Below are 26,944 nucleotides of genomic sequence, written 5' to 3'. Positions count from 1 at the left end.
TGGGCTGATGAAGTCAGTGATGTCTTCGCTGAACTGTGTGCGAGGTCCTGGTGGTCTGTAGATGAGGGTGCCTCTGAGTGTGGTCTTGGGGTCGGTGTGGATCTGGAAGTGAAGGTGTTCGGCGGATGTGAGGTTGTCGTCGGAATTGGTTGTGATGCGGATGGTGTTTTTATGGACGATGGCGATGCCTCCTCCTGTTTGGTTGGTGCGGTCCTTTCGGATGATCTTGTAGCCATCCGGGATGGCTATGGCGATGTCGGGCGCTGATGAGGCGTTCATCCAGGTTTCTGTAAGGAAGGTGACATCCGGAGATGTAGTGTCGAGTAGGTTCCAGAGTTCAACGGCGTGTCTGTGGATCGAGCGGGTGTTGAGCAGGATGCACTTCAGGTGGTTAGTGTCGGAGCTCTGTTTGGAGTTTGTGTATTTGGTGTGGGTCCTGAGGCAGTCGAACTTGCAGGAGTGGCAGGTGAAGGGTCCATGGGTGTGTTCTGGGGCAGCTTGGTAGCAGTTTGGGAGTCGGCCGGGGTTAAGTGCTGAGAGGGTAGCTGCGTCGTACGTTATGCAGGTGGAGTGTGTTTTGCGGGGGCCACTCTTGAATTAAATTTTGGAAAGTTCCATGCTTCTGCTCTGTTTGTTTGTTCAATTGGTGATTTGTATTCTCTCTTAAGATATTTATATTTCATGTTAATTTTAAGTAGTGTTAATGCTGTTCCCAAAAGGGTACGTCCTGCAATTAAGAAATGATGACAGCAGACTCAATCTTAATGTGTGTGAATTAGCTTGAATGTTACCCTTAGCTGTTACAGGAGATCCCACAAGATTTCAGAAAATGTAAAACATATGGCAGGGTTTTCTAGTATGAACGGCCGTGGCAGAATCGGAGTGCATATGTAGATTAACCTGAGATTTGTGTGGAATATATTTGGTTTATGATTATCTTGCATATTGTGAGTTTTCACATCCTATCACATTTCAGAACAAAAGGGGTCATTGAAAGAAAACCAAGCATACATTCCCAAGACCAAGGTATGAAGATACCCATGATTCACACAAATGGAGCAAGCCTGGTTTGACAGATTTAGTAATGTGTTTTGACATACTTTCAGGTTAGTTATAACTGACCCACTGGTGACTGTGCCAAGGAATGGCACTCACTGCTTTTTGTACAGTCACAGGGCCCTACTTTGTACAGTGTGACTATACCCTGGAAACTAAAATCTTGAGGACTTGCCTGAAAGGGTGGGCCCACCGAATTATCCCAAAGTAGCAAACATTTATTGTATGCTTGTAGGGACAGGGCATGGCCCATTGCAATACTCCCTTTATCTTTAGGAGGAGATACAATAGAAAAACCTATAAATGTCCCACCATTTTGTAGTAAACTTTAGGTCTACATTTAGTCAGACTAAAACACAGCTAGCAATATGTTACTTAGTGGAACTGTTGGAACCAGCAAGCTCCAAGGAACAACGTCTGAAGTGTCATTGGTGCGAAATGTCTCCAAGTAAAATTTTTATGCTTTCAGACTTGCTGTATATGATAAACATGTTAGGACCTTCTTGGCTACCTGCAGTTCTGGCAAATTAGATGGAAAGTTATCAAGATGTATACTTTAACTTCATTTTGAAACCAAAGCTTAAGAGCCAGTGACTACATCAATGGTAACCCCTTGTGACGTTCTGAAATTCCCACCTAAGAAAACACCCTAGAGTAGTTCCCCATGGGACTAGTTCAAACAATTCGCCATACCTTGGGTCCAATTTAAATGTCACTCTCTCAAAGAATATTGCTAATCCCACATAAGCTATCCCATTGCATGTATTAACTATGTCTGGATTCCGAAAACCTACATATTCTGTGACAGCTTTACTATAGCTGAGCGTCCAACACAAAATTAGTCCCAAGAAGTGAAGGACCTGGTTGCTTTGAATAAACCTGATGCTGGGAGTCATCATGAGATAAACAAGTGAGTATATAAATCACCCATAAGAGTGTCTTCCATCTCAATTCAGCTAGCTCAATTCTGGCATATGCCACTGATATGTTTAGAGGTTTAGTTGTAGAACAATCTGACATGAGTACTGAATTAATACTTGTAGGTATTCCTGTTGTTGCAAATGATATACCTGAGGTTAGGTGTGAAAAATTTGCAATTATATTTACAAATGGGCATGTCATCACATAGACATGTCAGGTTTATTTGAATGAAATTGAAGGTCTACCTTGTAATAGGTCATGGTAGATAACATCTCTCTTGGGAAGATAATACCCCTCCCACCTTGTGATTCAAGCATCTGCAAAGACAAAACCGTGGGGAGCCGTCTTTGAATGTTATTTTGTATACTTCCAAGGTAACCATCATGTTGCTTCAGAATGCAACGTGGCTGGCATATTGGAACAATTGTTATTGATATAACATTCCAAAATAGCTGCCATGTTGCACTTATGTGAAATATGGATCACCTCTTACAAGTAAGTATTCAAAGTAATGTTCTTAGCTTGTCACTACAATTTTAAAAACTTTTGCAAAGCCAACAGTGGTGGTGAGTACTGGCAAAGCAAGACTGATTTGCTTAGCCAGTGCTTGCTTCAAAAGAAACATGAGAACCACCTTTAAAGAATTCATATTTGTTTTACAGAGTTCGTAAACTTAGTGCAATAAATATAGTGTGTTGGTCCTATTTAAATCTGAGTTTAAGACCCATCCACAACATAAGATGCAAATAAACTTTAAAGCAGAATAGTTCAACCAGAATAATATATTGAGATTTTCTCAATAATGCCCTTGGTTTGACTCAATGTGACATCATACACAGAAAAAAAGAGGACCCAACCTTAATTTACTTTAGGGAAGTTCTTGTTGCTTCACAAGTGAAAACATAAAGTTTTTGTTAAAACCCTCACCTCCAGGGTTACCCCTGGGTGGCATGCTTCATCATAGGGTCCTTCCGGTTCCACTGCGGAACGGGGCATGGTGCGACCGGACAAACTATGTGGGAGCACTACGTTTTTGACTATGAGAGGCAGTTGATTCTGCAGGGAAGGAATGAATGTAAAGAATGATGATTTAAAAATACCTGGCTACTGGGTAATAACTACATTATTCTGACCCCTAGTAAGTATTGTTAAAAACAGGGGAAAAGATTAGGTTTCATGGATTCTGCAGTGCCACAGTATTATTTTGTTTAAAGATAGAGGTCACCCATTGATTAGCACTTATTCATTTTCATAACAAGATCATGTTTACCTTTAGAAATATAATAAAGTTATAATCTATGGACATGTAGAAAAATGATCAGGACACCTGCACTGGTGGTGGACAAATTCCTGGATTTGGTCAGTCACTACCACTGAGATGGCATTGTTGCTGATAATTCTAACACCAAAATTATGAGATGCAATATAATTAATAATTCAATCGCTTCAAATTGGTTCAGTCTCTGGACACCATCTTCCAGGCTGAGAATGTTCACCTTAGGCTTTGCCTACTGATCAAAAATAAGTAAGTGTTCCATCACGTGTGCACCTTTATGTGCCTGGTATTAAAATGTTTCAAATGCCCTCAAATTGTCTTGCTCTAAAAATACTTGTGTAAATGAAATGTGGGTGACTATAGATGTTTCAGTACGTGAGGCAGAGTGAAGTGCTCAGTTAGCAATATAATGTAGGGCTACATTGTGAGTGGAGCGGTATTAACCTACAGATGAGTGGTATGAGTGTCTGCAAGTGATTAGTCTTTATGAACAGGTGAGATAAAGAGGTGACATGAGTGGGTTAAAGGTCTAGGTAACTGAGAATGATAGATGTTATGAGTGCCTGTGATTCAGTGGTGTATCTCTGAAAACAATTTAATAACAACAGTGGAGGGGTGTGATTTTGAGCGGTGGGAGTGTTTTTTGAGAGTCAGGGTATGTAGTTTTTTGAGTGGCTGTGCTTGACTGTATCACTAATGAATGTGTGGCTTTGAAGTTGCAGTAATGCGACACAATCTGCTACTGGCTGACTAAACTATTGGGGGAAATCATCGGACAGTCTAGGATATTTTTCCATAAATATGCTAATGACAAACATCTCTACCCGAAGGTCACCTTTTTTTTGTATTTGTTTTTTTGTTTTGAGTTTTATATAGCGCAAATTAGACCCGAGACATCAGGTATCAGAGTGCTTTACATACCACCCGTTTCATTACAGAACACGTTCATTTTTGTTAGGCACGGAGAGATTAAGTGATTTGCCCAGAATAACAGGATGTTGAGAGTCACTGCCGAGACTCGAACCCGGTTCCCCAGCTTCGAGAGTGACCACGCTAGACGTAAGGCTACATCATCTCCCCATCCTACACCTCCTCTGAAGATACCACTTTAAACACAACGACGCATGACAATATTCAAACCAGGATCACAGCTCTTTTTCTTAAATTCACTCCAAATAAAAATGGATTCCCCTTATATCTTCCCAGTCTGACCACCCTCAAGTTAAGACTGGATTGACTGTATCAGCTTTCTCAGTTGCACTCCATCCATTACCGATCAATTCAAACACCTTGCCTTAATCTACAGACATGTTTGTGCTCTTGACACTAAGGTAAACCACCAACTTCGAGTGATTCGTGGAATTAAATCATTGTTATCTGAACTAGAGCTCAAATATATGACCCAAGCACTGGTTCTTTCCAGGCTTGATTATGGCAACACCATTTTTGTTAGAATTCTAAAAACTCACCATGCCTACTGAAGGTCTCACCACATGCAGCAGCTTGCTTGATATATGAGATTGGACGAACTGAACACATTCAACCGTCTTATGCTTCCTAGACTGGCTTCGGATTAATGGGACGACAATTGATAACGTTTCTTGTCTGATACATAAACTTAATTTCTCTGATCATTCATTTCCATTGTTTGGCTCTGAAATTGAAAATCTCTGGGGGCAGCCGCCTGCTCTGCAGCTCTGTGTTCGCCCATATGGAAATGACTTCTTTTCACAATAAACGTGCTTTGAATCAGTTGTGGCTATTTTCTGTAGGTGTGGGCAGTACTCACACTCTGGAGAATTGCATAAAAACTCAGTGAGGTTCCCTGAGAGGGCGAATTGCTCTGGTTTTTAGGGCAGGGAGCTTGTTCGCGATGCAAAATCAGCACGAATGGCGCCATGTTTTAATTGTTCTAAAATATTGCTTCTTTTGTTCACTTTATGTCAGTAGGCGTAGACTTTTATTCATATTAACTACACAACCACAACGGGAGTAAAGTACTACTTGGATATAAAAATCATTATTCACATGAACAGACCTTTAGCGACATCCACATGACATAAGGCAGTAAAGAAATTAGGCATAACATTATAATTGATTTCATCTTCGCCATCACATGTATTTGTTTTGATACGTGTACCCACACGTCATTACAAAATCTGATCATTGAGACCAGCTCTTCCATCTGGAGCTCGGTTTCACGGCGCAACTAACGGCGCCCCTCCTCTAGGCGAGGGGGGCGCCTATTGTTCTAAAATATTGCCTCTTTTGTTCACCTTATGTCAGTTAACAATTCAGCTACAACTGACTACTTCCTTTGTTTGTTTTTAACAGTTTACCTTACCCACTGTCACACAATTACAGCTGAGCTCACATGTAGTATGGTTGTTTCCCCTCCCTGGGTCTCCAATGCCTAATATTGTGTCTTCATAATATTGTTGAATGGTAAACACAAAGAACAGAATGAGGAAATGAAGCCACAGAGAACAATTTGGCCACAGTTCATCTACACTGCTAACCTCTGCGTGCCAAGTGATGATGCCTTTCATATACAGTCTTGTGTGGTTGTGAACAGGGAAACAGGTGTTCAGCTTCAGCACTGCTTTCAATCTGGCTGAAAAGTGCCCACCAGGAGGAGCTCACTGAGCCTTTGAAGCATTAAATAGTTTAATGAACTCTCTTGCCTGGATGCATTCACTAATGTTTTGTAGACTTTACCATTTTTAGATCTCAACAGTATTGACATGTCTACGGCGCATGCTCACTGAGAGGTGTACACTTGTACATGGCCTGCACAAATGCTAACACAACGAGATGATGGACGGAGTGCTGAAACTTTTCAGACACTCACCCCCAGTCACAGATCTGAGTTGAATCCATCATCGTTCTTTAGCACACTTCGCCACCTCAGTTCAGACCCAGCTATATGCAAATCAGTCTTGACCCTGTGCCTCATGGGAACAGTCCAGACCAAACTGCCAAGCCATGTCTTCCCTGGACTGGAAACAAGCATCCTAGGACTGGTTTCGGATTACCAGCCTTCATTGTGGAGAAGTGTGGCTCACAGGTTAGAGCGGCAGACCCTGATGCAGAGATCTGACCCGGGACCAGGGTTCAATTCCCGTCGCGGCAGGGTCTTGGGCTCAATGTCTGCAGACCCGAAAATTCTCGCCTCGGTGCCTACTCTAATCATGGGTCCCACTCTGCAACTCTGGGCAATAGCTTGCTTTATCTCCACACCGGCCCTAATCACTAAGGATGCCTGGCTTCACCTTGGGGTGCCCAGGAGTGGGCGCCTCACAGGAACAGGCCAGGATGGGTTCCTCAGCGGTACAGCGTGGGGACACACTGTTAAGTGTAACCAGGCACTTTACAAGCTCAGTTACATACATACATCAGCCAGGCTAGTTTGAATCCAGTGGCAAAGTGAGCAAGGGACCCACGTCTGGGCATATCCTGCCAACTTAGGGCACAAATGCAGGCATAACAGAAAACTGCATCCCTGGACGCACAAAGCAATTCACATGAAGACACCCTTGCCAGGGAACATTGATTGCAAAAATGTGCGGACACCAACAGACATACACAAAACACACACAGACTCACAAGCACTTAGTCAGAAATATAGTCACAGACAACAGATGTATTGTTCAGTAGGTACACACAGGTAGCATGCAGTGGGAATGGATGGGATTGGATGGGGGTATGCACAGGTGAGCCAGATGTGTGGATTTAGGTTCAAAAGCAGGGAGAGAAATGAAAAGATGGATGAATGTGCATAATTTGCAATATTAGTGGTTGTGAATGTTTCCTTTGTGGACCTTTTATGATAGATTGGTTTTGGAGCACTTTGTTGTGCTCAGCCCCTCTCCCTATTCACAGGGCAGGCTAGGGACATCAGACGCACCACAGGGGGCGGAGCCAGCATTGTGGAGGGAAGGCACAGCCCTATTCAGGTCCCAGGTGCAGCTCACCCCTGCCATCAACATGCAGATCTCCCCATTCACCACCGGGCAGACCCATCCTGACTCCTGGAGCCAGGCACACCAGCCAGCTCCAGCCAATCACAAGCCAGACAGTCAATTCACATTCACTGCACAGACATGCCAACTTCTAAAAGTGGCACTTCCACACCAGACACATTAAATCTGCACACACCATTGCGCAGTATTTAATCTCACGAGTTTTCACATACCAAACTCGCCCCTGCACTCCCCACACATCAGGAACTACCATGGACACACATATTCCCCATGCATTCATATGGGAGGGCAGGCCAATCTCACAACATGCACTCAGACTGCGCACACACTGGGACACAGTGTTAAAGTGCGCAGAAGCCAAAAATAACTAACACCAGGTCACATATAAAAGCAAAAAGTTTAGGGGTGAACCTGCCAGAAGGTCCAAGTCCAACACTGGTGTATTCTTACAACCATTAACCAGCAATTACAGGTCCCCTGTTTTTGCTTTCAAAAGAGGTTGAAGCACCCATGATTTCTTAGTATGTTCTTTGCTTCAAAAGACCAGGGCTAAATACCAACAAACATAATGGAAACTTCCAAAACCCATGGGACATTACCCTTGTCTCAATTGCAGTTTAGGTTCCCAGACTACGCCTGCACACATCTGGAAAATCATGGGAACTGCATTCCTCCACTATCTGCATCAGTAATAATGTCATTTACATGTTACTTTGTAAATGCCAACTTAAGTATATAGGAATGGCTGTGCTGGTCACATACTTCAAAGAACTACAACATACGACAAATCGGTAAGGTTTGACAATCATAGAAAAATTAGCTGACTGCAGTCTTAATAACAACTCAAGCCACAGACTACTGTTCAAGGAGCAGAAATTGATTTACATATTGATAATAGAGGCAGGAGGTCTGAATGACGAGATAGAGCAGTGCTTCCTGAAACAATAAGAAAAAACAAGCACAATACCCGGGTTTACGAATATTAAAACTATTCCATCATGGGAATGCAGTCGAAACACACACCATGAATTTATCTGGTTGTGGATGGTAAACAATATAACATAACGTTAAGTTCCACAACAGACACAGTGTGTCCAAACAATGGAATAAAGTGGCACTCTCGGATACAATAAGTAAAAATGCTTACATGATTCCCGGGTCGGTGAAAGATTTAAGCGACCATCAACAGTGACTATTGGATGAGGACACATCAAGAATAAAGTTAGTCATAGATGGAGTACAAAATATTATCCCCAAGAATGGGTCAACCCCCAGGCATGATGTATCTCCAAAATATTTGCTATCAATCGAGTCAACAATAATCTTCATGAATGAACAAATACTACTGTAAAAACATCAGTCATCAATCAATAGTAGTAAAAACGGGAATTATGAGTTATTTCAGCTTGCTTAACTGGCAGTTTTGTAGTGACCTTTGTTTAACTAGCATTAGTATGCAAGTGGCAGCAGGATTAAATAAGTCGCAGAGCCCATGCTTAGTATTTTTTTTATTTGATCCACAGAGATTAAATAAAAATATGTACATAATGTATAAAATATTTGCCAAAAGTGGAATACCCATAATCAAAATGGCACCTAACATCACTGATCAAGTCAACAAGTTGCATAGTTATAATGCAATAAACTCTCAGTGGCACATTGGAATCACCTGGTGATGAGGGTCTATGCCCTGTATGAGGCACATGGGCACAATGAAGTAAAGTCAAGACAAATGCTTGATGTGCTGGAGATGTGAGCGGGACCTAAATTCTATGAGGTTCTCCCATGTCTCAATACAAGTGGAGACTGGAAAGACCATAGATGTTGCAAATATAGGAAGCATATCACAAAACGGGTAAAAAGTGGGGTTATGATTGGTTAGTATTTCTTACTGTTCCATATCATAACAATGAGCCGTCTCCAAACTCTGGCAGCATAGGGTCACATATTGCAGTGACACTGGCTGCAATTAACACCGTAATAATCAAATGGTTCCTTGACACCAATAAGGATGGGCACTATTATGCATTGAACTTCACCATATCAAACTCCTGAAACAAGGTGTGTTGTGCTTAATAAAAATACACATGATACGTGACAACAGTGGTCCAAAAGGAAGGATCAACTATGACAATATCGTTTTCATGAGTAAACCTATCCTAACTATTTCTCAATAGCCCCAACCCATTTAACTCAAGAATGGGGGGTAGGTACTCTTTTTAACCTTAAGGGAGAGTTTGCTTATAATATTGTCAAATTATAACATCACACAAAGGGGAAGCACATATTAATGTATACATTTTTTGGTATTTTGTGAAACACCAAATATAGGTACATTATATACATATATGGTTGCTCCAAAGAGATACGTGAAAGGGTGCTCAAGAAAGAAGTGTTTTCATGAAGTTTTAGGAGAGAAAAGGTAGATCTATTACATAGTTTATCTTATTTACACAATAGTCCGTTCGTATGTACTAATTATTCAACATATGTATGGTCACATCCAGACAGAGGTAATTGTATTATTCAGAATTGCCACTTTGTGGAACCAATTGACAATCCAGGCTGTGGGAAATGTCAATGTTTAAGACCCCGCATGAAGTGGGGGAGATGGACGCCAATCCAAGTTTCAAAAATGGGTCTTCATCAGGACTGGATAACCATTTTAAAATCGGGAGCAAACTGGAAACCCATCCAATGTGACTGAAGACCTCAGAATTGATCATGAATTGATGGGGACCGCCTGGCTCCCATATAGGAATTGAAATAATCCTTAAGGCAAATGGATGCTGTCTGCCTTGAACTTAAAATAACATGCATAACCCTGAAGCAGGAGTTAGTTGATATCCTTGCTCAAGCCAGAATGGTAGAGTGGATTTTTTTTAAGTATACAGGGAGGCCTCCTATTATTATGGCTCTCCTTCTGTAGTGAAGAAACAAAACAGACTGCTACAATCAGTGGTATATATGTAATACATTAATTCATTTTCGTTGGTTCATATTAAATTTGGCCTTAGCTCATTAGTAGCAAGCGGAAGGGGACTGTAGTCTGTCATCTATTGCCATACTTTTGTCATAAAGAGATTTACACTTATTCAATCATTTTTTTGTGTTGGCATAATGAGAGTCGGTACTGTGTTATTTATGTCTGGTGTGTAATGTAGCTACAGTTGCTATGGTCCCGGGTCACAGAACCTTTTGTTTTTAGGTCGCAGCCTGCGTTGCAGCGCATGCGCTGCTGCAGGCAAAGAGATATTGTGCGCAGGGGATTTCAGTATGGCGTGAAGCCACGCCCCTTTTTCCCATTGGCAGGCCTCTCAAAACGGAGGCCTGCCATTGGAAAAAGCTCCTGTTCAGCAGATTTGTCTGCTCTGGATACCGCCTCTTGAGGACTCCATGACCTGCCTTACGGTAGCACGACAATATTTTTAGAAATATTGCCTTGGCAACCATGAGGCAGGTCAGGGAGTCCTGGAGGGGCGGTATTCAGTATCCTGCTCCCGCCCCTTTTTTTTTTTGTGTGCGTGCGCTTTTCGTCATTGTTGCCTCGTTCTCCTTGCTGGAAGGAGGCATTGCAGTGGATGGACCCTCCTTGTTATCGGTTATTCTCTTGTACTTTTTACACTTCCTTCTGGGGACAACAACCTATAGAGCATTCAGCAGCACCGTGTGCGCTAGATTTGGGTGGTATGGTAGCACCTACCCTTCCTGTCTTGCAATGAGCGACCCGGGAGTGGGTGCCGGGGGCGGAGTGTTGTAACTGCGTCACCGCCTCGTCCGTCTAGTTTTGCGTTTGTGCCGTCATTTCAGCCCCTCACTCGTGGTTGCACTGCGAGGGACAGCCGAGCTCCGAGGGACAGGCTTTTGGCGATGCATGAATCACAAGGGCCGACCAGGGGCTGCCAGAGCCGATAGACAAGGTAGGGGGAGAGAAACTGAGGCATGGAAGAGGGGGATGGAGGTGTGAAGAAGACTGAGGGAGGGGCCGGGAGAGGGGGGGCTGATTAAAAGAATTTAAGGGGGAAGAAGAGTGCAGATCACACCTGGAGCAGCAAGAGACACCATGTGAGGGGAGAAGAGAAGCATGGAGGGGAGAAGAGAAGCATGGAAGGGGGAATGGAAGTGGAGGCCTGAGGGAGGGGCGGGGGAGGGACGATGAAAAGAAATGAAGGGAGAGGACGAAACTGTACGGGAATAAAAGGAGAAAGGGAGAGGTCATACAAAAAAAATAGAGCAGGATTGCGAAGTGAAAATAAGAGTCTGGGGGAGGACGGAGAACCGAGAGGAGGAAAGTAACGGAGAACAAGAAGGGGGAGGGAAGGAGGAGGGGTGTAAAAAGAATAACACCGCCCGACGCGGAGAAATGGAACAAGTGGGGGAACAACAGGGCCATGGACTGAGAGGAAGGAAAGGAACGGAAAAGAGGGGAGCGGGGATGAACGCGAGGAGGAGGTAAAGAGAGGTGAAAACATGAGTAAAGGAGGGTCTGGGGAGGGCGAAGCGCGTGTACGGGGGTGACTCCATGATGCACGCACTTCCACTAGCGTGTAACCGTCGAAAGCATTGGAAACAGAAGGGGGAGGGTGCAGCTACCCAACGGAAGGCCACGCTGTATCGACACCGAAAGAATGAGGTGCTGAGCCGACCCTGCTGGGATTCAAAGTATTTGGCTTCAGACTCCACCCAGAAACGAGAAGTAAGCGGCAGTGGCTGAAGGGAAATGATTGAGACTGAGGGGTGGGGATGATGAGAGATGGGGGCAGAGGTGCTGTGGGGGTGCACAAGTGAAGGGATCAAAGCAGACGTGCCAATAGACCCGATTCAGCCAGGAGACTCCAGATTTTTTGAGCCCAAATGGCTTCCTTTTAACTATCTCCCGCCTGAAATTGCATCTTGTTCAATAGAAGTCAATGGGGGAATTACATTCTCCCTATTTCAATTTCACAATCTCCCACTTCCCTGTCCTAAAATGCTGGCATGTATCTGAAAGGGAGGACCCAGAAGGGAAAGAAAGAAGTGCCAAAGCGAGGAGAGTGAAGAAAGGGGGAGTGGAGGGGGTGAAGGAGTTCCGAGGAATTGACAGAAAGATGGGCAGATGAGAAGACGTGGGGGGCTGAGGAGGAGAGCAGGGGTGTGACGGATGAAAGCCTGGAATGAAAGGCATGGGGGGAAGTAGCAGGGCGCGGTAAGGCATGGGCGCCCCCCTTTCCAAAAGGCCCCATCTGTATCGACTCTCTTTATTTCTGTTTGCAAACGTCTCTTCTCTCAGCCGCCCGCTACACCCTTCTCTGCCTATCGGGCACAGCTTAAGGAGTTGGGGGCCCGGGGCAAAATGCATTGTTTCCCCTATAACGATGTTATATTGTTTTTTAATGTATTGGCAAAACTAAGGGTACGCATCATCATTCTAATATAGGCAATATATATTTCAACTGGTAAGTCACCTCCATTCCTGACAATTTGGTTGCATTGTACAGGTCGGAATTAGCAGAAAATAGGTAATAAACGCCCCCTTCTCTGGGCTACACGATGGAATTTATATGTTTACCTCATCATAAGACACTTCCATTTATTTACCGTGAAAATATATTTCTTGGCTATTTATTAACGCTGTATATGGTGATATTTAACGCAACGTGCCATCCCTGTCAAATGTTAACCCAGTCCAAGTGTTTTCTTTGTATTCTGGGATATGTACAAGTCCCGGAATTTAAATACAGAAACGTAGACTGACACAGACATCACACAGGAGCAGGGAAACGCAAAATTCTGTATTTCATACATGGGTGTTTATAATATAGCATTAGCTCACCCCATGTCAGAATTGTTTGGAGCTTGGGTGTAATAACTGGGTCTCCTGGCTGGAAAATAATACGAGTTTCCCATGATAATTTCCAGCAAAAAAATACATAATTTGTGCCATTTTTAACTCCTTTTTAGGTCTCGACTCTAGATGGTGCGCATGCGCTGCCTCGAACCGACGCTGCCTGTGAATCTGGGCAAATCACTTAAACACCCCGTGCCTAACAAAAATGAATGTGTCCTCATGTAGCGCATGCATGCACCCACCACCACGCTACCCACCACCATCACCACCACCCTACCCACCACCCTACCCACCACCACCACCATCACCACCCTACTCGCCACCCCTACCCACCACCGCTATGCATCACCACCACCACCCTACCAACCACCACCACCCTTCCCACCACCCTACCCACCACCACCAAACCCACCACCACCCACCCCCCTACCCACCACCCCTACCCACCACCCCTACCCACTGCCACCCTACCCACCATCACCCTACCCACCACCACCACCCTATCAACCACCCTTACCCACCACCATCACCACCCTACCCATCACCACCCTACCCACCACCACCATACCCACCCCTACCACCACCACACCCACTACCATCACCCTACCACCATACCCACCACCATACCCACCACCCTACCCACCACCCCTAACCACCACCACCACCCACCACCCTACCCACCACCATTCCTACCCACCACCACCCACTACCCTTACCCACCGCCACCCTCCACTCCTACCCACCGCCACCCTACCCACTGCCACTATACCCACCAGCACCATACCCACCACCACCAGTAGTAGGTGGTGGAGTAGGAGTAGTAGTAGGAGTAGTAGGTGGTGGAGTAGGAATAGTAGGAGGAGTAGTAGGTGTTGGAGTAGGAGTAGTAGGTGGTGGAGTAGGAGTAGTTGGAGTAGTAGGTGGTAGAGTAGGAATAGTTGTAATAGTAGGTGGTGGAGTAGGAATAGGAGTAGTAGTAGAAGTAGTATGTGGTGGAGTAGGAGTAGTAGGTGGAGGAGTAGGAGTAGGTGGAGGAGTAGGAGTAGGTGGTGGAGTAGGAGTAGGTGGTAGAGGAGTAGTAGTAGGTGGTAGAGGTGGAGTAGTAGTAGTAGGTGGTGGAGTAGGAGTAGTAGGCAGTGGAGTAGGAGTAGTAGGTGGTGGAGTAGGAGTAGTAGTAGGTGGTGGAGTAGTAGTAGGTGGAGTAGTAGTAGTAGGTGGAGTAGTAGGTGGAGTATTACTAGGTGTAGTAGGTGGAGTAGTAGTAGGTGGAGTAGGAGAAGTAGTAGTAGGAATAGTAGTGGGGGTGAAGTAGTAGGAGTAGTAGTAGGTGGTGACGTATGAGTAGTAGTAGGTGGTGGAGTGGGAGTGGTAGGAGTAGTAGTAGTAGGAATAGTAGTGGGGTGAAGTAGTAGGAGTAGTAGTAGGTGGTGAAGTATGAGTAGTAGTAGGTGGTGGAGTGGGAGTGGTAGGAGTAGTAGTAGGTGCGTAGGTGGTGGAGTAGTAGTAGTAGTAGGTGGTGGAGTAGGAGTAGTAGGTGGTGGAGTAGTAGGTGGTGGAGTAGGAGTAGTAGTAGGTGGTGGAGTAGGGGTAGCAGTAGGTGGTGGCGTAGGAGTAGTAGGTGATGGAGTAGGAGTAGTAGTAGGTGGTGGACTAGGAGTAGTGGGTGGTGGAGTAGGAGTACTAAGAGTAGTAGTAGGTGGTGGAGTAGTAGGTGGTGGAGTAGTAGTAGTAGGTGGTGGAGTATTTGCAGAAGGTGGAGTAGGAATAGTAGTAATAGGTGGAGTAGTAGTAGGTGGAATAGGAGTAGTAGGTGGAGTAGTAGGTGGAGTATTACTAGGTGTAGTAGGTGGAGTAGTAGTAGGTGGAGTAAGAGAAGTAGTAGGAGTAGTAGGTGGTGGTGAAGTAGTAGGAGTAGTAGGTGGTGGTGAAGTAGTAGGAGTAGTAGGTGGTGGAGTAGTAGTAGTAGGAGTAGTAGGTGGTGGAGTAGGAGTAGTAGGTGGTGGAGTAGGAGTAGTAGTAGGTGGTGGAGTAGTAGTAGTAGTAGGAGGAGTAGTAGGTGGTGGAGTAGTAGTAGGTGGTGGAGTAGGAGTAGTAGGAGTAAGGAATAAGAGGAGTAGGAGGAGTAGGGGTAGGTGGTGGAGTAGTAGTAGGAATAGTAGTAGTAGTAGTAGGTGGTGTAGGAGTAGTAGGTGGTGGAGTAGGAGTAGTAGGTGGTGGAGTAGGAGTAATAATAGTAGTAGGTGGTGGAGTAGGAGTAGTAGGTGGTGGAGTAGGAGTAATAATAGTAGTAGGTGGTGGAGTCGTAGTAGGTGGTGGAGTAGTAGTAGGTGGTGTAGTAGTAGTAGGTGGTGGAGTAGTAGTAGGTGATGGAGTAGGAGAAGGAGTAGTAGGAGGTGGAGTAGGAGTAGTAGTAGGTGGTGGAGTAGGAGTAGTAGGTGGAGTGGGAGTAGTAGGAGTAGTAGTAGAAGTAGTAGGTGGTGGAGTGGGAGTAGAAGGTGGTGGAGTAGGAGTAGTAGTAGGTGGTGAAGTAGGAATAGTAGGTGGTGGAGTAGGAGGGGTAGTAGGTGGTGGAGTAGTAGGTGTTGGAGTAGTAGGTGGTGGAGTAGTAGGAGTAGGAGTAGGTGGTAGAGGAGGAGGAGTAGTAGGTGGTGGAGATGGAGTAGTAGTAGGTGGTGGAGTAGGAGTAGTAGGTGGTGGAGTAGGAGTAGTAGTAGGTGGTGGAGTAGTAGTAGGTGGAGTAGAAGTAGTAGGTGGACTACTAGGTGTAGTAGGTGGAGTAGTAGTAGGTGGAGTAGGAGTAGTAGTAGTAGGAGTAGTAGGTGGTGGTGAAGTAGTAGGAGTAGTAGGTGGTGGTGAAGTAGTAGGAGTAGTAGGTGGTGGAGTAGGAGTAGTAGGTGGTGGAGTAGGAGTAGTAGGTGGTGGAGGAGTAGGAGTAGGAGTAGTAGGTGGTGGAGTAGGTGTAGTAGGAGTAGGTGGTGTAGTAGGAGTAGTAGGTGGTGGAGTAGTAGGAGTAGTAGGTGGTGGAGTAGTAGTAGTAGGAGTAGTAGGTGGTGGAGTAGGAGTAGTAGGAGTAGTAGGAGTAGTGGTAGTAGATGGTGTAGTAGGAGTAGTATGTGGTATAGTAGGAGTAGTAGGGGGTGGAGTAGGAGTAGGTGGTGGTGGAGTAGTAGGCAGTGGTGGAGTAGGGGTAGTAGGTGGTGGAGTAGTAGTAGGAGTAGTAGGTGGTGGAGTAGTAGTAGGAGTAGTAGGTGGTGGAGTAGGAGTAGTAGGTGGTGGAGGAGTAGCAGTAGGAGTAGTAGTAGTAGGTGGTGTAGTAAGAGTAGTAGGTGGTGGAGTAGGAATAGTAGGTTTTTGGAGTAGGAGTAGTAGGTGGAGTAGGAGTAGTAGGGTGGTGGAGGAGTAGCAGTAGGACTAGTAGTATGTGGTGGAGTAGGAGTAGTAGGTGGTGGGGTAGTAGGAGTAGCAGGTGGCGGAGTAGGAGTAGTAATTAGCAATTCTTACAAAGCCCTTGGACTATACCATTTCCTTCTGAAAGGCAATATTTTTCTCCATGTGTTCCTATACCTGGCGTGTCACGCAGTTTGGTGCTTGCTTACCCTCTATGTTGAACAAGCATTTGCAATGCAATAGGTCTCGCAGTTACGCAAGTTTGAGCTATTGGCATTGTAAATGTATATGCGTTTTATTTATATATTTAAAACAAAACCCAAAGTAAAAGGCCTAGCCATTTACAATACTACTCTAATTCCCTTACCTTTTATCTGCATATCTTCTCCTTCATTCTAATCTAAATACTCCATCAGTGCAACACATCTTACTCACAAACATATACTATATATGTTGCCCTCTACCAAACACATGTAGTTTACAGTTAGACACAATAAGTCTTTATATATCACATTAGGCCATTTAGTACTATCTTTTTACTTTTATTTAAAATTACAATCCATTTTCATTATGTTTTACAAAATAAAAACACACAAAAAACAATGTCATTTACAATATCAATAGCTCTAAATAATGTCACTGCGAGACCTATTGCATTTTTAATGCTTGGTTTTAATATGTTTATTGAGCAGCTTGCATAAAAAACACAGTAGGTCCTCATACAAGAGGCAAATGAACGTATAGCATCAGTGATGTTACAAGCATTGGTTTAGGTCATAGAGCAAAGTAACAACCCCCCCCCCAAATTAAAACACCACCCCCCCACTTATAAACCTCAGGACACTAAGAAGTAATCATGTCCTCAACAGAGCTTCTCTTTAAGCACTACAACTTTACAGTAAATGACAATCCCAGCATACAACACAACCAGAGGAAGGGAGCGCATCTGTTATCATATTACAGGATTTGTAAGTAGAAACACAGTAGGCGGAGCCCAGAAATATTTAGAGTGGGAGGCTTCAGGCAATTCCTCGGCATAGGTCTCTAGCTGCTCCTTGCAGTACAGCAGGTCCCGGACCCACCTCTTCAGAGTTGGAGTGAGCCTAGAGCCCCAGCACTGTGCGACTGCTCACTTTGCTAATCAGGTCGAGACCGCCACTAGTCTGTGATTGCAGGGCTTTAGATTTTTCACCCATCCCAGTAGACAAACCTCAGGTGTATATTGTAGTTTCCAAAACCACATTCGTGAGTAGACTTGTCACCTCTCCCCAGAAATTATATATACCGGGGGGATCCCACGCTAAGTGCGAGAAGCCCGCATCCCCCGCCCACAGCGAGTACAGCAGGAACTGTCCCGCAGACCAAACCGCAACAATTGCATCGGAGTGTAATATAGCTGGTGCAGGAATTTGAAATGTTTGATGCAGAGGTTACAGTTTGCCGTCAACCGACCCGTGAGGACACAGCACCACTTCCACATCCACATCTCCAGCGTGAATGTAACCTCCAGTAGTGACACCCATTTATTGTATGAGGGGGAATGCTGCTGTTCCCTTTCCCTGAGAGAGGAATCATATAATTTATTGATCAGGCCTTTGCTTTCCGCCCCCACCACCACCGCCTGTAGCATCAACAGCAGCCGGGATAAATGGAGCGTATAGCCTGTCTCACGCGGACATAGGTGAACCCTAGCATAAACCCACAGTCGCTGTCTCCCTGTATGTCGGAGAGCGATTTAAACTGCCCGTTTTTATAAAGGTTCATTAATTCAGTTATCCCTACTGCACCCAATGCTTTAAGGGCAGCCAGCTCTTGCGCAACATAGATGTCCGTGTGCGCAGAAAGCAGCAGCTTTGGGGCGTAGATGTGCTGCACTTGTGCACGTGTTGCGAGCGCCCTCCATGCCCATGCCGTGCAGAGGGCTGGGTTTATCTCCGTTCTCGGTCCACCATACCCACCCGACAGGGTAGTTACAGCTAAGGCCATTGGGCGCACAGCGTCAGCCTCAAATAGCTATATGTGGCTGAAATCATTGTGGATAGAACCAATAGTGTACACACTGGGCCTGTGCTCAAAGATAGTAAAGTTAAATATCGGGGGCTTCAAAGCCTCCCCTCTCAAATGGCAATGTCAACACCTCCCAGCTGCATCGGGCCTTCTTGCCGCCCCATACGAAGGAGAAGAGGGCTGACTGGAGTGATTTAAATAGCGCGAGGTTGAGGCGAATGGGAATATCTATACTAATATAATAAAGAGAGAGCCCAAACCTTTGAGGCAGGTAATCACAGGAACCACAGCATCAATCACAACACCCAATACAGCGTTGGAAAGGGCAGTTGCAGCAGAAGGACATAGGCTATGCAGATGCCCACAATATACATTTAAAAGGTTAAAGAACCGTGCCAGCAAAGTAGTCCCTTTTGTGCGTGTCTGCGTTGTGCTGTGGGCGTGTGCTGGGGGCGTGACAAACGCTGGGGGCGTGTGGTTGGTTCCGCCCTTCATGCCATGTCTCATATTGTGTGCTAATCCCAACCTGCTCCCTCTAAATACCCCTGCACCCCATAATCATGACCCACCCTTACTCCTTAAAATACCCCAACACCCTTAAACACTAACCCATCGTAACCCTATAAATATACCCTGTACCCCAAAACCCAAACCTATCCCTAAAAATACCCCTGTACCCCAAAACCCAAACCTAGCCCTGAACCCTATAAATACCCCTGTACCTCAAAACCCAAACCTACCCCTGAACCCTAAAAATACCCCTGTACCTCAAAACCCAAACCTAGCCCTGAACCCTAAAAATACCACTGTAGCCCAAAACCACCCCTGAACCCTAAAATACCCCTGTACCCCAAAACCCAAACCTAGCCCTGAACCCTTAAAATACCCCTGTACCCCAAAACCCAAACCTACCACTGAACCCTAAAAATACCCCTGAACCCTAAAATAACCCTGTACCCCAAAACCCAAACCTACCCCTGAACCCTAAAATACCCCTGTACCCCAAAACCCAAACCTAGATCTGAAACTTAAAAATACCCCTGTACCCCAAAACCCAAGCCTAGCCTTGAACCCTTAAAATACCCCTGCACCCCAAAACCCAAACCTACCCCTGAACCCTAAAAATACCCCTATACCCCAATACCCAAACCTAGCCCTGAACCCTAAAAATACCCCTGTATCCCAAAACCCATACCTATCCCTAAACCCTAAAACTACCCCTGTACCCCATAACCCAATACCTTATCTGAACCCTTAAAATACCCAAATACCCCAAAACATATACCTCAGTACCCCAAAACATATACCCCTATACCCATACTTACCTTATCCAAACATAAAAAAAACATGCTTTTACCATTCATGCATTTACAACGAATTTCGTTGTAAATGTATGCGTGGTAAAAGCATATAAAATGTAATGCCATGCGTTATAATGGCATTGCGGAGTCATGGTACTTTCGTAAGGAAAGTATGCGGAGTGATGGTATGCGGAAAGAAAGTTGCGGAATAATGGGTGTTTACCCTCCCCCGGTAAGTACATTGGTGGCACGGCGGCCCACATCTCCAGCAACATACTCATATTTTTTCACCACCCATTTGAAAAATGCACAGGTCTCTCTCATTGATGGTCAGCACCGACATACACTTTTAGACACACCTCCCGCCACAAGTTCTAGAACTGCGAACTTTAGAGCTGGGGAGCTACGTTTGAATCTCGGCGTCAGCTCAACATCCTGTGATTCCAGGCAAATCGCTTTGTCTCCCCGTGCCTACCACAAATAAATGTGTTCTTCTGTAATGTAAATTGTGCTCATGCCATGTTGTCGAGTTCGCGCTATGTAATATTGCAAGGAAAAATAAAGTAGGGAAACTCGAGTTCACACACTACTGAATGCGCACTCTTAAGTGCATCAGCAGTGCACTCTGAATCGGAGCACTTCACAGGCCTGTCAATGCTATCAAAACGAAATCCTACAAAACAATATACTACTGGCCGGCAGCAATTCATACCCGGACAACGTCGGGACGAGCTGGTAGTTAATAAATAAGTAAAGGAGTTTGGGCAAGATTGTAATTTTGACTACCGCAATGCGATCCGCTAGAGACAGCGGAAGCTTGGCCCATCGCGTTTCACGGTCCGTGATTTGGACCAGGGCCCGGCCACGATTCTCCGAGATAACTACCTCAGGGTCCCTGTGAAGCCACACCCCTAAATATTTTACAGGGTCAGTCGACCACGCAAGTGGGAAGTCTAGTTCAATGCATTGTGTGCCCGCCGTGAGGGCAAGTACCGTTGATTTTGCCCAATTTATGCCAAGTCCTGAGAAGCGTTTGTATTTTATATATTCACAAAGGAGTTCAGGGAGATACGTCTCGGGTCCCTGACATACAAAAGCATATCATCGGCATACATCGAGACTACCAATGGGCGCTGTCTGCAGGCGCGTGTTGCAGGCGAAGTTTGCAGGCCAACGGTTCAAGGGCCAGCGCAAAGAGCATAGGCGACAGAGGGCAGCCCTGCCACGTGCCACTTCGAATAGGGAACGTTGTAGATACCCAGCCATTGACCCGAACTTGAGCTACTTGCGCTTCATATAGATGTATCCACTTCAAAAAGAAGGGAGGCAGCCCCATTCTAAGTAGTACCGTGAACATAAATTCCCACTGCAGGTTGTTAAAGACCTTAGCTGCGTCTAGTCACAGCAACCGCCTGAAAATTGGCTTCAAAGTAAAGGAGGGTGGAGAAGACCGTTCGTAAGTTATGCGCTGTGTAGCGGGCAGGGACAAACCCCGACTGATCCGGAAGGACCAAATTAGGGATGAGCGGTTGAAGCCGACTGGCAATCATTTTTGCCAAAATCTTAGCTTCTATATTGATGATGGAGAGTGGGCGATAGGAATCGCATCGGTTAGCAGGCTTGTCAGGCTTAAGAAGCACCACCAAGAGAGCCTCCTTTAGCGATGGGGGGGAGAATGCCGCTGTCATATGCCTCTGCAAAGACATCCAAGAGCCTAGGTGCTAAATCGTCAGCATAGGCTTTATAAACTCACTGGGGAGCAAGTAGGCAACTCACTAATAGCCATTTTGACATCTTACACGTTGAAGGGTTGGGTGAGATATTTGGGTGAGATATTTGCGTTGATTAAGGGAGAGCCAGCCGAACGCAACATTGTCCAAGTACTCATTGATGCCAGCAGCCGACACACGCCCCTGCTCTCCATATAAGGTGGAGTAGAAGTCCAGCATCACCTCACTAATGTCAGTAGAGGTGTAGTGTGCCGTCCCCCCAGGGGTCACAGAACTTTTTTGTAATTCAGGACCCTAAAATCACAAATTCAAAGATTGATGTGGAAATTTCATATAAACACAGAACATTTTTACAAAACAGAGACAATAAACGGTGATGTCATGGCTCGACAGATTAGTAGATCTACATCAATCTTTGAATTTGTGACTATATGAACTCTTGAAGTCAAATTAAACAAACATAAATATCAGATATCTTCTAAAAGAAATATTTTTTTTAATATATTAATATATCTAAAAACATATTTGAGAACTTTTTGAACTTCGTTCTTTAATTCCTTGTTTGATAATTGATTATCACGGAATATACATATTGTTGACATTATGTGTTATTGTGTTCAGGTCCAAATGTAATTTTTATTCCTAAATATATTTTTACAACTGCTCTACTTGCCCAGATTTAGGAACAATAGTTGGGGGTTCCTTTTTTTCTTTACAAACTAAGTATCAATTTGGCCCTTAGTTCTATGGTTTATTAAACGGTTCTGAACTAATTATAAACTCAGTGAGTGTTTACTTTCTTCACCGATGTTTCCACTGCTCTGTTGGTGAATTTTCCAGGTTAGGTAGACTGGTGTGTGTAAAGGTGTGTGCATGAGAATTGTGTAGCTTAGGATATGTGAGGCCGATTCACAGAACTAACTTAAGACAAAATCCTAAACTTACTACTTTAGGTATTCACAGAAGTTAGGATTTTGTCTTAAGTTTGTCTTAAGTTTGTCTTAAGACAAACTTAAGACAGACTTAAGACAGACTTAAAACAGACTTAAGACAAAATCCTAACTTTTGTGAATACCAAAAGTAGTAAGTTTAGGATTTTGTCTTAAGTTAATTCTGTGAATCGGGCCCTGTGTCATTACGCTTACAGATTCTTTTCTCACGCCTAAATCGAATTTCAGTGAGCAAAGACCTTTGTGCTTGGAGAGTAAGTTGGAGTGTGTCAGAGGTTTATCTAGGGCGTTGCTGACTGTCGAAAGGTTACGAGGCGCACTGCACACCTAGTGGCCGCCCACAGAGAGACTGAGCATTCTCGACTTTGGTATAACTTAACTCACGACGTCAATGTGTGTTCTTTCATTAACAGCTGTGCCGCAAGATTATGTTGTCGATATCGAGATTAGCTTTCCGGATTCATCATTCATGGAGTCTTTCAAAATGTTTCTGAAAGAGCTAAACGATGCTAATGCATTCCCCGCCTCAGATGTGATTAATATAACGGGCATAGCGGTTACTACAGGTAAGTGTCTACACATTTTGCAAATATGGGTTGTGACTTTTTTTTAATAACACATACTACGCAGAGTAAGCCACCGTTTTGTAATGAAAATTAAATGCAAGGGGAGATTTTCAAATTGTGAACTGGAGCTTTTAAACTCGTTAATTGTGTCTTTCCTTTTGTGTGACTTTTTTATATTTGGAGGATATTAAAATGCACTTTGAGGGGTGGAATAACAAAAGAACATATTTCCATTAAAAGTAACTAAAATAATTTGTTTAGCTGTTTTTGAGAAAAGCAATGAAATATGTCAGCAGGCATGAGCGGTCCTGCCAACAAGCACCACGCATCAGGCATTAGACTGACACATTTCATTGTGGTACTCCACATTACTGCATTGAAATGCATTGTCAAGCATATCTGTTGTCTCACACCTGTCACTGAAAGTGGCAAGTGTGGCAGCTGGCAGCGCTCCGCCAGTGTCGTGCACTGCGCATGCTGTGCACTCCCGCAGGCTTATGGTTCACACTGTGAGCTAAGACAGTGCTGGCAGGATCACACACTCACTCAACTGCACTAGTGCTACAAATGTATCATGATTCATTATTGTGATGATTCCCCCGCAGCGCTGCTCTGACTGACAGCCTGATATCATGAACTTAGGGAGTGTCCAATGACGAGACAGCCGGGCTACGTCAGGTTGTCTGCTACATGCCGGATGCCATGGGGGACGTCACATTCTGCAGCTGGAGCGGGGAGTTTTGAGGAAGGTGTGGCTCCAGGCTGGCTGGTTTGTGGGTGGTGCCGTAAATTCAATGATGGCGCTGCTTGCAAAGCTGATGCAGGCTGAGCGCACCAGCCCGGGCCACCGCCGTGCTGTAGCTCAGCTGATATTCATTTTACCCCCGCCAAACTATTGCATCCAACTCTACATTGTCCAAATACATTCATATTTCAGCTGCAGAGCTGCCAAGCTACTGGGAAGTCGGAGGCCCTATCACCGCTGACCTGCAGCAGCCATGAACCGTTCTCAGACGTTCCCTATTGAACGGCAGGAGTACATTCATTGACAGTTTTCAGTGCCCCCCAAACTAGTGTGCCAGGGTGGTGTGGGAATTCAGTTGAATTTTTTCACATTTTGACAAGACACCCTGAGCGAAGGAGGTTTCAGGTGGGGACTAATTTAGTTGACGCTATTCATCCAGTGTTTCAAACGCGCTGGGGGTTTTCTTCCTGGGTGTGATGTTTTGCTACAGTTTTTTTATATGACGCAAACTTGACCCCATGTTATTAGAATGATTTACTTAAACCACAGTTACATCACAAGGATACATACATGTGTTTGTTGGGCACATGAAAATTAAGTGGTTTGCATCGTGGATGCTGGATAATCCACAGCAAATTTGGTTTGCCTTCTTATGTAATGCCATACCAAATTGCAGGAGATGATGCCCCACACCCCTCCTGCAAGCTACTGTGGATTCAGCATTGAGCACACAGATGTACCCAAAATCTGAATGAGGAGGGGCGGGACTGGGGGCGTCTGAGAGGAAGAAAGAATATATAGCCATCAGTTTTCAGTGTGTATCCCATTACCTGCCACCTCGAAATGATTGCTTTCTGCTGTTCTGAGCGGGAGAGGGGGGATTTATATTCTATTGAAAGAGAGGCAAACTCCTGGGACTAATGTGGTATGTCACAACTGTTTAGGATGAGATAAATAGATGTGGTTGTATAGTAAGTCAAAAATAGGACTGGCCCAATGGCACCATCAAGAGAGGGGTCCGTCCCTGGTTAAGGTATTTGTTTTCAACGATTTTTTAATACAATGACTTAGCTTTTCGATCAATGCCTCATTTTTTCTTTCTCATGTTAGGAATGCTAACATTGCACCTTGGTGCACATTGTGTACTGCAACAGAACTGTTCACTAAGGCAGCCCTAGCCTAGTTCAGTGAAGGAGGTGAGACTGATACACTCCCACAAGTCCTCCTGTTATTGCACCGTAGGCAAGCAATCACCAGTCAGCTCCATGGAGCTCCTCAGACACCACTTCTACTCTCTGCAACTCTACAGCTCTGTCCTTAACCTTGCACTTCATATATTAGCCTTCTGAAAAGAATAAACACCCTGCCTCCCTTGAATATGCTCCTGCTATTACCGATTTGGTAAATACTAAATCGGTAATAGTGAATGGCTTCCCCTTCATTCCTATGGGCCTCCAGGCCCATAGGAATGAATGGGAAGGTATTTCTTATTACTGAATCGGTAATAAGAAATGTTACCGAATCGGTAAATTTTACCGATTTATTACCTACATCATATTTACCGATTCCTAAATACCGAATCGGTAAAATTCGGTACTTAGGAATCGGTAAAATTAAATTACCTACATCTAGCCCAAAGGTAATGTATGTCTGCCACATTGCACCTTGAATAAAGCAAATTATTGCTTTTTTAAAGGTATTCGGTATTTACCACCAACTTGTAGTTGGTGGTAAATAACGAATCCTTAAAGCAAAAATGCATTCACTTGGGTGCTACCTACATAGGTTTTAAGGATTTGGTAATTTACCGATTCCTTAAAATAAGGAATCCGTAAATTACCGAATCCTTAAAACCAGCCTCCTACATTAGAAAAGGCAAAATACCGGTCGGTAACGGGAAATCACCGATTTTCGGCCGTTACCAACCGGTATTTAGCTACCTACATCTGGCCCATAGTCTCATACATGAATTCTTTGACCTCATCAGCCCAACATGCCCACACCACTATCCTGTGACGTTAACCTCCCAAAATATGTGAGCATAAACAGACATGAGACATCATTGTCAACTGATCAACACACTCAATGTGCTACAGAATGTCACCCAACCAACATACACCAATGGTTACATTGTGGGCGCCATCTTTTTGACATCACCAACCACCCAGTCAATCCTTCCATACCTCTAAACTGAACGTCTCGCCATCTATATAATTAAATGCACATAAGATTTGTTATGCTTATACTTTACGTTCAATTTTCCCTCTGTCACGTCTTCACATTTCTTTCTCACTGCCTGTTTTTTGCAATCAATAATGTTTATGTAATTTGAAAGATTATATTGTAACATCTTTTTTAGTTCAAAAAGAATTTTATTCAAGAAAATAGGTGTGTCATTATACATCAATGCGACTAGGCAACAAACATTGAGCAACAAATATTGCAATACATTTGTGTTCCAGCATAAATACTTGAGTAAAAACGAAAAACAATAATGTCCATGCTAAATAAACAAGAAAAATATAAGATATGAGTTACATAAGAAAGAAAATAAAGTTAGAGAACATATGGAGGATTGAGTACTACTAGAGGGCTTCAGTGATGAATGCGTTTGGCACAATTGTCGAAAAACTTCGTAACTGGTAACTATAATTGAAGTCTTTTAAAAGCAATGGGTGAAGGTAAATTGGAAAAAGTATCCAGTCTATGATTGTGGTATACATCATACCTCGAGGCATTGAATGACATTTTTGTGAAGTCCTTCCAATTTCTTGTTATCTGTTGGAAAGCGACTGCTATTAGTAGATCAATTATTTTAAAATTAGTTGCATTATTATCCCAAACTGAAGAAAGGCTGCCTAAGAAAATGTGTATCACAGAGAATGGGATGTGTGTACCAAAGATTAGATTAATTTGAAGCCAGACCTGTTCTCACATCGAGGACAGCATTACGAAGAATCTGAAATTTGGAAATGAAGGAGGCGGGTAAGGTGAATAACTGTTTGAGCGAAGAAAACGAAAGAAATTCTTTATTCGAGAACAACTGATGTATCCAAATTATACTACGTTGTCGCCAAGATTTCCAATAAAAAGGTTTGTTACGTATCAATAAAGCCTTATTATGCTGAATGGGTGCATTCAAAAAGGATTCAAGAGTATTATAAAGTAAAGGAAATAAGGGATTTAATAATTTTG

General features: G+C 44.2%; 1 protein-coding gene across 3 annotated transcripts in view; it reads left to right on the top strand.

Annotated features, from left to right (window-relative positions):
- Window positions 1-26,944, top strand: part of LOC144762473 (adhesion G protein-coupled receptor F5-like) — a 1,325,307-nt gene that overhangs the window by 492,330 nt on the left and 806,033 nt on the right. For all 3 annotated transcript variants that reach the window (XM_078647685.1, XM_078647687.1, XM_078647686.1), the window contains one exon: window positions 22,852-23,004. In XM_078647685.1, the coding sequence (XP_078503811.1) occupies window positions 22,852-23,004 (153 nt within the window). The remainder of the gene's footprint in view (window positions 1-22,851; window positions 23,005-26,944) is intronic.

Source organism: Lissotriton helveticus, chromosome 6 (assembly GCF_964261635.1).
Source record: "Lissotriton helveticus chromosome 6, aLisHel1.1, whole genome shotgun sequence".
In the NCBI taxonomy this organism is placed as follows: Eukaryota; Metazoa; Chordata; class Amphibia; order Caudata; family Salamandridae; genus Lissotriton; species Lissotriton helveticus.
This window is presented reverse-complemented; position numbering and strand designations above follow the sequence as displayed.